Source organism: Lampetra fluviatilis, chromosome 39 (assembly GCF_964198595.1).
Source record: "Lampetra fluviatilis chromosome 39, kcLamFluv1.1, whole genome shotgun sequence".
Lineage (NCBI taxonomy): Eukaryota > Metazoa > Chordata > Hyperoartia > Petromyzontiformes > Petromyzontidae > Lampetra > Lampetra fluviatilis.
In genome coordinates, this window is record NC_136313.1 from 2974340 (window position 1) to 2987514 (window position 13175).

At 47.5% G+C, this 13175-nt stretch overlaps 1 protein-coding gene across 3 annotated transcripts in view; it reads right to left on the reverse strand.

The window, feature by feature from the left end:
* Positions 1-8284: 8284 nt before the first annotated feature.
* The window catches only part of LOC144945861 (phosphatidylinositol 4-kinase beta-like), a 42940-nt gene continuing 38049 nt past the window's right edge, over positions 8285-13175 (reverse strand). For 2 of the 3 annotated variants that reach the window (XM_078874456.1, XM_078874455.1), the window contains exons 12-14: positions 12061-12193; positions 9446-9566; positions 8286-8672 (exon numbers count right to left, since the gene is read on the reverse strand). In XM_078874456.1, the coding sequence (XP_078730582.1) occupies positions 8491-8672; positions 9446-9566; positions 12061-12193 (436 nt within the window). In that variant the 3' untranslated portion in view covers positions 8286-8490. Of the gene's footprint in view, positions 8673-9445; positions 9567-12060; positions 12194-13175 lie in introns of all 3 variants that reach the window. The other variant, XM_078874457.1, reaches the window with a different exon arrangement.

Sequence of the window (13175 nt, forward strand, 5' to 3'; positions counted from 1 at the left end):
ATTCATATTCTTGGTTCGTTCGGTAAAGTCATGTAGAAGGGAAATAATAAAATAATAAAAATTAAACAATAAAATTCTCACGACGTTTCGATTGCAACACAAGCAATCATCATGAGGTGTGAAAACCACGCCACTTTTTTCAAAATTTTCTTGCTGTGGCTTTCACACCTGATGATGATTGCTTGTGTTGCAATCGAAACGTCGTGAGAATGTTTTTGTTATATTTTTATCATTTTATTATTTCCCTTCTACGTGACTTTCCCGAAAGAACCAAGAATATGGATCCCTGCGCAGGCAAAATGTATCCTCAACGCAATCCACGCCGCAGGCTGGATTGGAACCGTGAGATTCTGCAACAATCGGCGAGCGTGCTTCCGGCCGTGCGATGTGACCGCCACTAATCCAGGGTGGAATGGCTATATGGTGACTGATATTGCGAGACTGGAATTAAATTAATTTCCACATGGTTTTAAATCAGGCTTGGGGGAACCTCCGGTCTGTGGCCACGAGGCCTACCGCATCGAAAATGCCTGCAAGTAATGTCCGCCACGTGTATCTTAGCCACACTAATCGGGTACTGGTGTGGAATATATTTGACCTGGCAACACTGTGCTTCTAATTTTAACGTGCGCACGACACTTCATTTTATTGCAAGGGCCTTTTTTCAGTCACATCATTGGGGAGTGTGTGTGTTAATGCAGATGCCTGCCAAAGGTATTTGAAAGTCCTATTCAGTCCTCAACAAGGAAAGGGTTCCTCCTCATTTACTTGATACAGCTGTCGTGGCTGACGGTTCCACCTGAAGACGGAAGCTTGTGTTGCCTCCGAAACATCGTGATTTTTATTTTATTTTACTTTTATTAATTTTAATGTTTTACCTACGTGACTTTACCGAAAAAACCTTAGAATATGAATAAGGGTTCCTCACCCTTGGTTTAAAGTGACAACAGCTGATCATGCCACACCCGCCCGCACTGCGCACGAACAAAAATGGAAACAGAATATGCACCCGGCCCCCACAAGACCACCGATTGCCAGCTAAATCAGAAGCCAAGAGCTCCTCAAAGAGCTTTTTTTTCAAGCCCTTCGTATAGTTTTTCGATCAAATGCGCTTTGTAACTCTTTTTTTCCCGTCCAACAACTTTACGGAAGCCACTGGCTCCGCAAAACATCGGACAGGAGTCCTCCACTATTGGCGCTTATCATCATCATATACCGTCAGTTGCAGCAGTTTACATGTCAATCCTCTCCATTATCGTGCCTCCTCCACTCCATGAGCCCGTCTCTGTCTCGGTCGTCCTCTGCCTCGGTTGCCTTTCACGAGCGTGGGGAGCACTGCGTTGGTGGATGTCCGCAAATTCTACCGACGGTACTTGAGTTTTAGCTTTGCGTTCGAATGCACAAGCGTTGGTTTGCTGAACGTTGAATAACGCCAAATATTCCCCGACTTAATACATTACCCACTGTATTAGGCTCAGCCTGGAATCACCGAGGGCTGCAGCCGTGATTGAGAGTGCCGTCTGGTGTTGCAGGCAAGAGCGCATGCCTGTGGTGGGGGCTTTCGTGCACGCCGCCCCCCCCCCCCCGTCGCCTCTCAGCACGGATGACAACGCGTCAGAACGGCTCAGCCAAAACCAGGGGAAGCCCACCAGGCATGACTATCCCTCACAAGCACGACCCGCCAATCATCCACGGGCATCGTCAACCATTAGCGCCACGCGCTGGCTCCAGGGCGAGCGGCCACTGGAACTGCCGTAGCACCGCAGCCGTCCTTCTGAATTATCGTCTAAATCCTGGACAGCTTGGCTTACTGGGGAGAAGGTGCACTTCAATTTGGATTAGGGATTATGTGACGCAACTATCAATAGGGGGGGGGGGGCACTCGAACGCCAATCTGTTTGGTGGAGTTTCATACCCTCCCCCCCCCACATATGATTAAAATAATGCTTTGCATTTTTAACACATTCCAAGTATGTCAGCATTAATGCATTAGCTCTGTCCGTCTCCACGGATGTCTATCCGGTCTGTCTGTCGAGGGTGCACGATAAGGCTTAAAAGGTGAATCCAATAGTACCAAAATGTCATTGTGAAGATGCGTCACTATTAGGGACTTTCCCAGGTGAAAACCAGTCAAATTGATCAAAGCGTTGCCCAACACTGTTGCAACCAGTCTGGATTTGCCACCCGAGACTGGGAATTGGCTTATGTTGAGATGGCAGGATCTAATTTGCACCGAGGTTTGGTGGTATTGTGTTGAACTTTGTGACAATATTCTGCAGTGTTTTTGATAGACCTAAGGTCATTGAGAAATATTTCTGGGTTTGGTCCGTGAAAAACGTGGCAACCCTTGGTGCTCAATATTCAATAATAAAAGGCACTGTAAGGATTACCTTTGGACACAAAAGGTGATTACGTCATCCGTCGACATCACACATCATGCACACCTTCCGTTCCAATAATATATGATGGGACACGTTATACAGCGTTACAGGATCCATGGGTATGCTTGATTTTTCTTCCTTTTTTAATTTTGTAGGATGTGTAACAATAGCGTGGCAAGAACATGTGCTTAAGAACAAGTACTTTATTGTATGCAACAAATGCAGAGATGGAAGAGCAGACATTCATATTTGTAGGCTTTTCCATGATGCCAAGGTCGGTAAGAGCATGTCAAGATTGGTTGAGTTAGTAAACCACACCGGAGTACGGGCTTCCGTGCTGGCCACTTCAGTCACTGCTGCACAGTGTCTCAAGACAATGGGGAATGGTCAAACAAGGGTTTATACATCTGCAGTAACTGCATAATGTGTGGATGTATGTTGAACTCCTTTCGCAGCGTACATAGCCAACCATGCTAATCGGAGGGATGAATGGATGAGGACCCACAAACCTCTTGACCAAAGTATATCCTTCCACATTAATGCTGCCTTATTCGCCTCTGGCCAGGGCTAAGGCATCTTGTTCAGATTCCACGATATCAACCGTGCAATTGCTATCAATCGTCACCGGCAACACATTTACGAAACGCGATTTGGGCAACTTTCAGTAGTAATGGCAACGAGTAATCGAGTTTTGTCTAGCCAATGAAAACATAGTTTGTTTAAAAGTGTGTTTGATGAAGTTTTTCGTCTACGGCACATCCAGTTGCTCACCGGGGGAAAGAGCGATCAGATTTCTCCAGATTGGGGAATTTCCTTTTTGTTGTTGTTGCTGTTGCTGTTGTTTACAATAAAACAAGAGCAAATGGTGCGGGCAACCATTGCCGGTGAGGATTGCTCACAACGAATTTCCTAAAATTGCCCTGGCAGCTGACAGCGCGAGTGACCACGGCGGTCCATAGAAGGGTGTGAGTCCTGGGGTAAATCACACCGTGAGGACTCCCCCCCCCTCCAAACTAAACCGAAAGTATTACATCTGACACCGTGACGTCGAAGCGTGGGGCCCCCCTAAGCGCGGGGCCTGGGGCAGTCACCCCGATTCACTGTCACCCTAGGGACGGCTATACTGGTGAATTTCGCGCACCAGACTAAAAGGTACGAAAGTCTCTAAGATTGTTAAAGCTGATGCTGAGCATGGCTCGGAGTCAGTGTCTGCATGTTTGAACAACGTGTTAGAAATGGTTTAAAGATATAAGTGCAAATTTGAGCTTTTGCCAGCCTCAAGTGAGTCCTTTCAAAAAGATCCAACGTTGCTGATTTGTATGCGATAGCCCACTACATGCCGACGATGCAACTTGTTTATTGCATCGGATTGAAACTAAATAATTTACATGTACCTTTTCTGACAGTCATCACGTAAAACGAGCTGCCTATGCTGCTATTAAAATAAAACCCAGAGATAAAACCCAACGTTGCTTAAGCGGCCGTGTGTTTAACGCAAATAGGTAATTTCGCAGCCCAAAACGTGTCGAACAGATGTATTGATATCACATGCATTCAAATGCAGCCGGGGTGAGCATAATTGCGTTACAAAAGCAAATATTTTTTTGTTTCTGGGTAGTAAGTGTTATTTCCTAATTGCTTATGCCTCAAAAGTACAGAAAATGGCTATTATTACCCACAAACTTGTGACCATGACAGTGATATTTAGAAATTTACCTATTTTTAATGAGAAAACACGTGTGCATTTGTGTCATTCCTTCACGTAAAGTCCTGGTCACAAAGGCAACATTTGTGGGGAATAATAGCCATTTGCTATACTTTTGAGGCATAAGCAATTAGAAAAAACACTTACTACCCAGGAACAAAAATCGTGTTACATAGTGAATTTATAATGAATAGCAATGCCTCTCAGTCCAGCTGTTGCCGATGCCACGAGGCTACCCATTCCTGCCAAAGCATCACATGCCACCCCCAAAGCTAGGCTTCTTCGACAGGCTCTTATACCTATTTTCCACTGTACAACCGAGCCGTGCTGGGGCCATGCCAAGCCAGCCCCGCAACGACTCAAGAGGAGGTGCCAGGTTCTTTTTTCCACAGCAGAAGAGCCGTGCCCGCTGACACGTGTTGACGACATGGTGATGCTGTCCTCAAGTGTTAATGGACTGATGCAACTAGAATTAATGTCATTAGCCTGACTCCTGACCCTGCTTGGCACCGAGTCCAATTCAGATGTATTATAAGGCCAGTGTATCATGGTTTCGTTCCAGAATGGCACAGACATTAGCCAGTGGAAAACCACCCATATAACCACTGGGGGCCCTGCTCTAGCTTGGCTAGGATGTGATGGTGTAAAATGGATATACGGGAGCCTGCGTCCAATATGGGTGAAGCATTTTTATTTGATCCATTGTTGGGTGTGGCCGATTAACCTCTGCCTGTTACTGGAGATTATCTCTGTTCTTAGAATACAGCAGCAGAAAACTGGAATGACTTCACATCGACTGGACCATTATGGGCTACGTTAGGCTCATTTTACTTGAATGCCCCTTGAACAAAACTGAAAATAAAAATAAGTTATTAAACAAAAAAAGCAAAGGCTGCTCATTAAAAAATCAAACCGATGGAAAAATGGTATTTAGTGTACTCAAAGGCAGCTTGAGAATTAAACACATACAACAATGAATTTGCAGAATACACATTTCCCAGTCATACACATCGGTAAAAACAAATGCGTAGTGGTCAGACCTATTAAAACAAAGTTTTCGCAAAGAAGAATGTAAAAATGCATCGTACAGAAATTTAGGGAGCTTATTACTGTACAAGTAACACCATGCAATGCTCGGGCAAGCAGGCTTTCACAACCTGACCATTAGCTTCACCGCGGAACGCAAGTCTTCCCTCCTGTATATGTACAAACAGCACGCAGGTGTCAGAAACATATGGTAAATTAATTAACACTATACATTAACAACAGCAACGTCCTCACGCTAAAATACAATTGCATTGATGAACACAAAAAACCCAAGAGAAATAAATCCCCCCACCTTCAAGTCTCTCACAGCGGCGTCGTTTTACCAAATGCGTTCCTGCGGCGCCGAAGTCGTCGCAACGTGTCAGACGGAGGCGGCAACGCGAGTTGTGTCACAATTACAAAAAACACAAAACCCAAACTTTTAAAAATATCACGCCTACTACGGCGCACACAGCTCCGCCATTTACAGCATCTCACTTGTCAACAAGTCACCAAGCGCGCGACCGATGCGTTACGCGTGGCTTTTTGTTCAGTGGCAGGGGCTGGGATTAAGAACTTGGATCGCGCGTTCATGTTACGGCCAACGATATAGCGGCCTACATTCACAACATTTGATGCCGCAGACAAAGCGATGGGGGCAAGTTTATCAAATCACTTCTTTGCCCACCCACCAGCATACGTGGGTTACACCAGTTAGTCGATCGGCTGGTCGTGTGTGGTGGGGTAAATTGTAGGTAAAACCCACCTCTTGCAAGGCATAGGGCTGGTGTGGAAGAGTAGGCCAATATACCCTCTAGATGGGCCCGTTCTGCAGCACTGGCAAGAGCAAATGATTGCAGGGCTGCACCTTTACCTTTGACTTGCTCGCTAACACAGCAAGTCTGAAAAAAATTGCACTTAGAGGGCAATGGTGTGCCTGTGAACCTTCGTTTGACTTGGCCAATGAAGCGAGCGGTATGCTGCAGAAAAAAAATACTCGGCAAAACAACTTGGCAACAGATCCCTCGGTGAAATGTCTCACGCAACGCTTATTAATTGCATTGGCATTGTGTTACAGAAGTGGCATAGAGGATGATTAACGTTCTGCTGCTTGACAATTGTGCAGATGCTCCGAGCGACTGTTTTGACAACTCCCAGTTCACGAGCGGCGCGGCTGCATGAATACAACTTCCATTGACAATGCAAATTTAATCAACCTTTGCAGGAACTGCTCTCTGCTCTTGCGTGTAGAGAGACTGCCTACAGATGTACCGATGCCACCTGTGTGTGTGTGTGCGCGCGCACGCGCGCGTGCTTGCAGCCAAACAGGCAGAAGGTGTGAACCAGCACAGGAGTAAGCAAGGCGCTGAGAAAGGCTCCATTCGTGTTCGGGGAGGGGGATGGTGGGGGGGGGTTAGGGGGTGTTCTAAGCCCGAGCCAGCCCATGCGGCAATCGGCGTCACTCATGCAGGCGGGATGCACAAACGAGCAACTGTGTCTGAGAAGCGAACCATCGACATGAAACCCCAACCCCACGTTAAGACGAGCCTCTGATCTGCCAGATGCCGTTTGGCACTGGGCTTCGCTGATCAAAACGTGGCCACGACTGATTGGGAATCGTCTTCTGTAGATCACACAGCTTTGACACGAAACGGAAAAACAGCGCGTCGACAATGGGCGCGCGCATCGCATTAAAGGCAGGCTCCATCCCCTGCCGCATTGACTGTCATGCGGTTAGAATTCATGCTGGCATCACGGGCGGGCTTGCCTAGGAATATATTAGCATGTAAGGCAACACGATGAGAAAGCACGCAGACCCCTGTGCAAGACAACTCCACACATTTTCAGGGTTTGTCGGTATCTTGCAAAATGTTTTCTGCTCGGAATTGTACACGCAAAAAATTAACAACAAAAAACATGTAATTTACATGAACATTTTTTTTACACAAACATCCTCTCCCCATCCACGTTACCTCACAGGTCTACCCCCCCCCACCCAGACTAAAAATACAAGTTGATAAGTTAAATATCTTCGCTTTTAAAAACAATATTTACTTGGTCATCATCTCCATTTGAATCTGTCACAGCAAAACTTTGTTTAAACATTTCCGCAAATAAGAGGGGGCAATCTCTTATGACGAAAACCCAGAGTGCCAACAACCGCCAATCGCTCACCAAACATTTGTTTGTGTAACCGTACATTCTATCAACGTTTTCGTTCCCTTAAAAAAACATTGTGCCATTTTAACAAGCAAACGGTTACACCTTTTTTGAAGCTTTTTTTGTGGGGGGGGAGGGAGAGTGAATCGTGTAGAAAAAGCGAAGTTTATATAAAGGCAATCAGTGGCCCCAAAACGGGAGTAGCGCCCCACCCCCCAACCCCCGCCGCCATCCCCTCCGGCTACGGAAAAGAAAGTGGTCGTTTCTCCTCTACGTTGCACGATTATTTTTTCTCCGAAAAGCAGGCAGAAAATGTTATTGCATGGTCCAAGAAATCGTATAAAAGGCTCGGTAACGAGGTGGGGGGAGCATTAAGACGTCATCAGAAACACTCAAACCACTAACTGATCACACTTCGCCACGCTGGTCAGTGCGGGCTGGCGAAGGTGCGATCGACTTGACACCGCACGGGGAACGCAAGTCGGTTCTGGGCCCGAACCTCAACTTGGTCACACACCCCCTCGTTCCGTCCGCGAGGTCTCTCCGTGCACGCTGCGTGCGTAAAAAAGTGGAGCCGCAATTGCTTTGCGCTTCATCAGCCAAGCGTTTTGCTGAGTTTGGTCTTCGGATACGAACGATGAAAATGTAATTTTTTTACCGGGCCCGATGAGATCGGAGCTGTGGCTCCTGAGGCGTGAACTGCTAAAACGAGACGGGTTAAACGGTCCCCCCCCACCCCCCCGACTTTTCTCTGTACCGGAATAACTGTTGCTATTTTTGTGGGGAAAGCACTACGACCAAGACTGACCAAGTTAACAAAAGGTAACGCGAGTTCAATGCAGCCCTTACCGTCTGGGCCACGGGGCCTCACACAATTTCAGAATAGAGTCAGTTCATTTACATGAATGGAAAGTTCGATCTCTTCTTGAAACCATTTGTGGAGCGCGGTGCTTGAGTGTTTACATGTTCCCACCCCCCCCTCCATCCCACCGCATGCCATAGACCCCTCCCACCCCCCCAAGTCTCGCTTCCCCGAATTTCCAACAATGGCGCGATGGTCTGGGGGGGGGGGGGTACACCGACGCTCCTCCGTCCGGCGGCGTGCACGCTCGATCCTGAGTGGTAGTGGCAAGAGTGGCGGCAGCGACGGCATTGCCGCTGTCGTTGACGACGGCGCGGCAGGAATGGCAGGAGCACGGCCCTTCCGGAGCACGAGCTTCACATGATACCGTTGGTGAAGTACTGGAAGCCGTCATAGAGGCGCGTGGTGAGCGAGCGCATGCTGCCCTCCACCATCTGGTCGATGGTCGCCTGAAGCTGCTCCTCCGTGAGGGTCATGTGGAAGCGCTCCTTGAGCTGCCGGATGGTGCTGGCGCCGTGGAAGCACGGCAGCTGGGAGCCTGCAGGGGGGAAACGGCGGAGCGGTTTCTGTCGTCCATGTCGATGGGAAGCGTAGACACGAGCGCCGTTAAGTTCAGAAGCAATTCACCGCTTTTAATGCGGTAACCTACGGGGTCGGACTGTTACCAAATCAGCAGGAATTGCGCCCGCTCTTCTCGTTAGAGCTTGAAAAATAAGCAGGGGTGAGCCCGGATAGCGCTTGGATGAGCGACTGCTCCGCATAAAGCAGCTGGGCAAACTGCAACGCTGCAGAATGCCGCCTTGCTCTGTACCATATGCTCCGACGTCTACACCCGCACACCTTCACCAACCTGCACTGCCCAACATGGTGCAGTATGGGTCATGGTGGCGAGATGTTGACTACCTCGCCTGGTTATGCAGGAGGTCGTGGGTTCGATCCCAACATGCATTTTGAGTACTTGGCTGCTCTACATTTCCACATGGCGAGCCACTTCATTGAGCTATCATTTGTGGCCAGGTCGCTTCTGAAAAAGAGCTAACGAGCTGCTCAGTGGGCCTTACCTGGTAAAATAAAATAGAATGTAAAAGCAAAGTGCCACAACGTCCCGCACAGGTCCTTTAGAGCGGCGGATTGACAAAAGGGTTGTGCTCGTACACATGCGCCCGTGGCTGTATAAAACAATCGTAGGCACTCTACACCACGGCAGGTGAACTGAGAGGTCGATATGAAACAAAAAGTTGATGCACAGAGGTGTCACCCAAAACACATGGCAGCCTGTGGTGCGATGCCTCCTGAGGGTGCCAATCTCACCTTGCTGCATGATCTCCACAATCTGAACCACCCTCTCCATGTGCTTGCGGGCCCCTATCAGCCCTTGCAGCATCAACAGCTTGAAGTAGATGAACATGTCGCTGTCCTGCCCCCCCATCACCTGCAAGGCACACGGAGCGAAGGTGTCGGGTGGCAATGGGTGGGGTAGGAGCCAAGCGACGTCATCACCGGGCTTCCCGTGCAAGAGAGACTTGAGACTTGTGGCCTCTACAATTACTATATCTACGGGACCTTTTGGCCAGTATCAAAAATGACGAAAAATAAGAATAGGTTTTACCATGTCTGGGAATAAAACAGGTGTTAACATGTTCAAGCGCCAAATGGCTACCTTTAGCAAGGCATCAAGTCTGAATTAACGACTCGTGCTTGTGGCAAAACATGCAAACAAACATGCTCTGATAATATATGCAGTCTTTGAAACTGATTAGCCTACACCAGAGACAGCCTTCTTTATGTTCATGTCTCACCAGTGTCAGAGCAGAGAACACCGCCAAAAAGGCGAACAGTTACTCTCGTGGGAAGCACACAGTAATTGTCACCCACTACTGAAAAGGACCCTCCTGGAAAGGTCTTGAATTTCAGTGAGGCTTTCCTGGGTAAAAAAAAACATTGCAATAGAAATCCAAAATAAATAGACACACGCTTTCTGTGCAGCGTCTTGATATGCGCTCCCATTTAGTCACCACTCTGTTAAGCCAACTTGTGATCGTACTGGTAGAGCTCTCGCCTGGGTGAACTAAAAGAATGCATGTTGAACTTATTTTGGCACCATATGTAGCCAACTGCACTAATCGGAGGTGCAGGGGGAAGGACAACAAAATAAACACAAAAAAGAAATTCGTTTTCAATCCAGATTTCAAAGTGCATAGCTTCAGTGGTTTCCTAACATCGGTAGGAAGAGTGTTCAAGACGGCCGCAGAAGCGCATCTAAAAATTGCGCGATGACTGAATGATTGGGCTGGCTGGCTGGCTGACATGAACGCACCCAATTTTTTTGTACCCCCTCCACCCGAGTGATATGTGATCTCCATTGTACAGCAATGACAATGCATATTAGTAAATTCATACAATAACAACCCTGGAATGGCACCTTCTGTGAACTCATTGTTGTACCTGTCAAGGATACGACCAAGAAACATAACTCAAAGCGCGGAAAACCCACTGCAAAAAAACAATCTGAACTTTGTTATTTCGTTCTGAAATTGGCAATGGCTCGGCCGGTTAAATGATTACACACGCCCGGTATATTGTCGCTATATACAACCATATTGAAGCACAACAAGACCAGATGTTTCTCGTTTAAGGGAGACCTGAGTCAACATAAATACATTATTATCAGAGCAAACAATTTCTCGAGTACAAACAAGGCAAAAGGCAGGAATTAAAAATATGATACAAGACATGTGAAAAGGCAAACATAGGCACCAATAACAGCATCCAAGTGTAAACAATGCAATGCAAAGCAAAGTTAAGGCAGAAAAGATAGGTTTGAGTGATGCCGCGGGCCGGATTAAAGGAGTCTGTGAGCTGCATTTGGCCCAAGGGCTGTAACTTATACAGCCTCCGTGGAATAATGAAATCCAATAGCGCACGAGGAAATGTGATACCGAGGCGGCTGGCTGGCTCAGAGATGCAGCCATGACTGCACAAAACAAGCATCACATTTAATTTGGTTCTGCACTTCATTTGGCCAAATCCCATCTCTGAGAATTAAAAACGCAGTTCGATTGCCACGCATTACTCATTACTCTCATATGCAGAGTGGGTGGAAGAGTGCCACCCCCTGCCGTGTATAATTTAAATGTCTCTTGAAGGGATCTCAGAGGAAGCTCTGTGATGATCCGTTTCCGTGGGCAGTTCTGTTACGTTACAGCTGCCTGTGTACGCGCAAGCGAGCTCTACGAGCTCCCTCGGTTCGGTCTAAACACGTACGGCCATGTGCACACGACACCGCTGCAGCCACTCCGCTTGCTGCTTCTGTCTTTGGCAAGCAGGAATTGGCAAGCAGGAATTGGCATGGCTCAGCTATGCCTCCTTTTCAAAAGTAATGCAAACAAACACAACAGCAAAATTGCTTTAAGCAAAAGCAAACACTTCATAGCATCACCACCTTAAGTAATGATAACACTTGGAACCCGGCAAAGCAGTGCACTGAGGAATGCCTAATCCCAGGGCTAAACACACATCCGTGTGGCTGGACATGTATGCGCGTGTGTGTCTGTGTGTGTCCCCGTGTGTGTGCATGTGCGCCTGTTTGTGTGTTTGTCTTTGTGAATGTCCGTATCTGTGTGTGGTGGGAGTGGTGGCACAGTGGTTCGCGCACTGCGCTTCGAACCCTGCAGCCTGGATTATTCTGGGCCACAGCTTGCATTAGTAATGAGTGAAATCTGAAACCGATCCTGGTCCTCCCGTAGGACGACTCTGCCTTAAACATCAGCACTGGGGGAAATAAAAAGAGGTGGCCGGGCGTGGTACCGGCCGGACCACCCGCTCGTGCGTCATTGCAGGCTTTAATAGGTGCTCGCTAACAACAATTTTCCCCGACGAGTGTCGACAATGACGACGCGCCTTGCGTTTGTGCTTAGCCTCCTTACGTCAACAAACTCCTGGGTGAGCTTAAACGCCGACACCTCAAAGCCCAGGTTGCGTGGCGAGTTGGACAGGATGAAGCCGAAGTCGATGTGGATGATGTGGCCTTCCAGGTCCAACAGGATGTTGCCGTTGTGTCTGAGGAGGCGGCGAACACCGTTTGATTAAAGCAAAAGACAACATGGGTACGAGGGCACAAGATGTGTGTAAATCAGTGTTCTTCACTAATTTTTCAGAGGGGGTCACTTTCGCCGATAAGGCATCAGTGTGAGGGACGCCACAGCGCCTGCGAGGGGTGTTTTCACATTTGAACGTATTGGCGGTACACCGGTGCGCGGTGTATAAAGTAAAAAAAAAGGAGCATTTATCACAATAATAATTTATTTTCCCACAATTCGCAACCCCGGTCAGAAAATCTAGTGGTTGAGCCAACCCGCAACCAGGAGTTGAACTCATGGTCTTGCGATTGCGAGCCGCTCGCTCTACCGCCGGTCCACCTGGTCGCACGTGATCATTTATTATTTATATAAACCACTCCCCATTGCCTACGGACCCACATGGTGAAGTATGGCCAAACATCTCACAACGGCCAACACGGTGCGAAGAGGCCTTCATCCAGCGATGAAGTAACAAAGACACGTCAATATGAGAATAAAAATAAACATTATTAACTCATCGTGGATATTACTCACCACCTTTGGCACGGGAAATGTTGTAACCTTGGGCATTAAACACTTTTAAAGATGATGCTAAGTTTGTTTCTCATTTGTGTTTGTTGGCCACCAGCAACACCAATACCTTCGTTATTCGGCCTTTTGTTTATGCTATCACTGAACATATAAGACATCTGCGACAAGATAGAGTCTGGTAGAAGCATAGTTCATGCACCAGGGCAGGTATGTCACTTGTGGTAAAACTTTAGTGCTACCGGTTACTTTAAATTGCCAATAAAAGTGAACTGCCATAACTTGTTCATGCGACTGAATGACTTGGCACGTGAATAATTTTTACTGGCCATACTGACAAATTGGTTCCACTAATGTTTTGCCAACATACATAACTGCTGTAAATTCAGCTTTTGGTTAACCATCGAACAAAGACGGTCACTGCATCGCGCGCT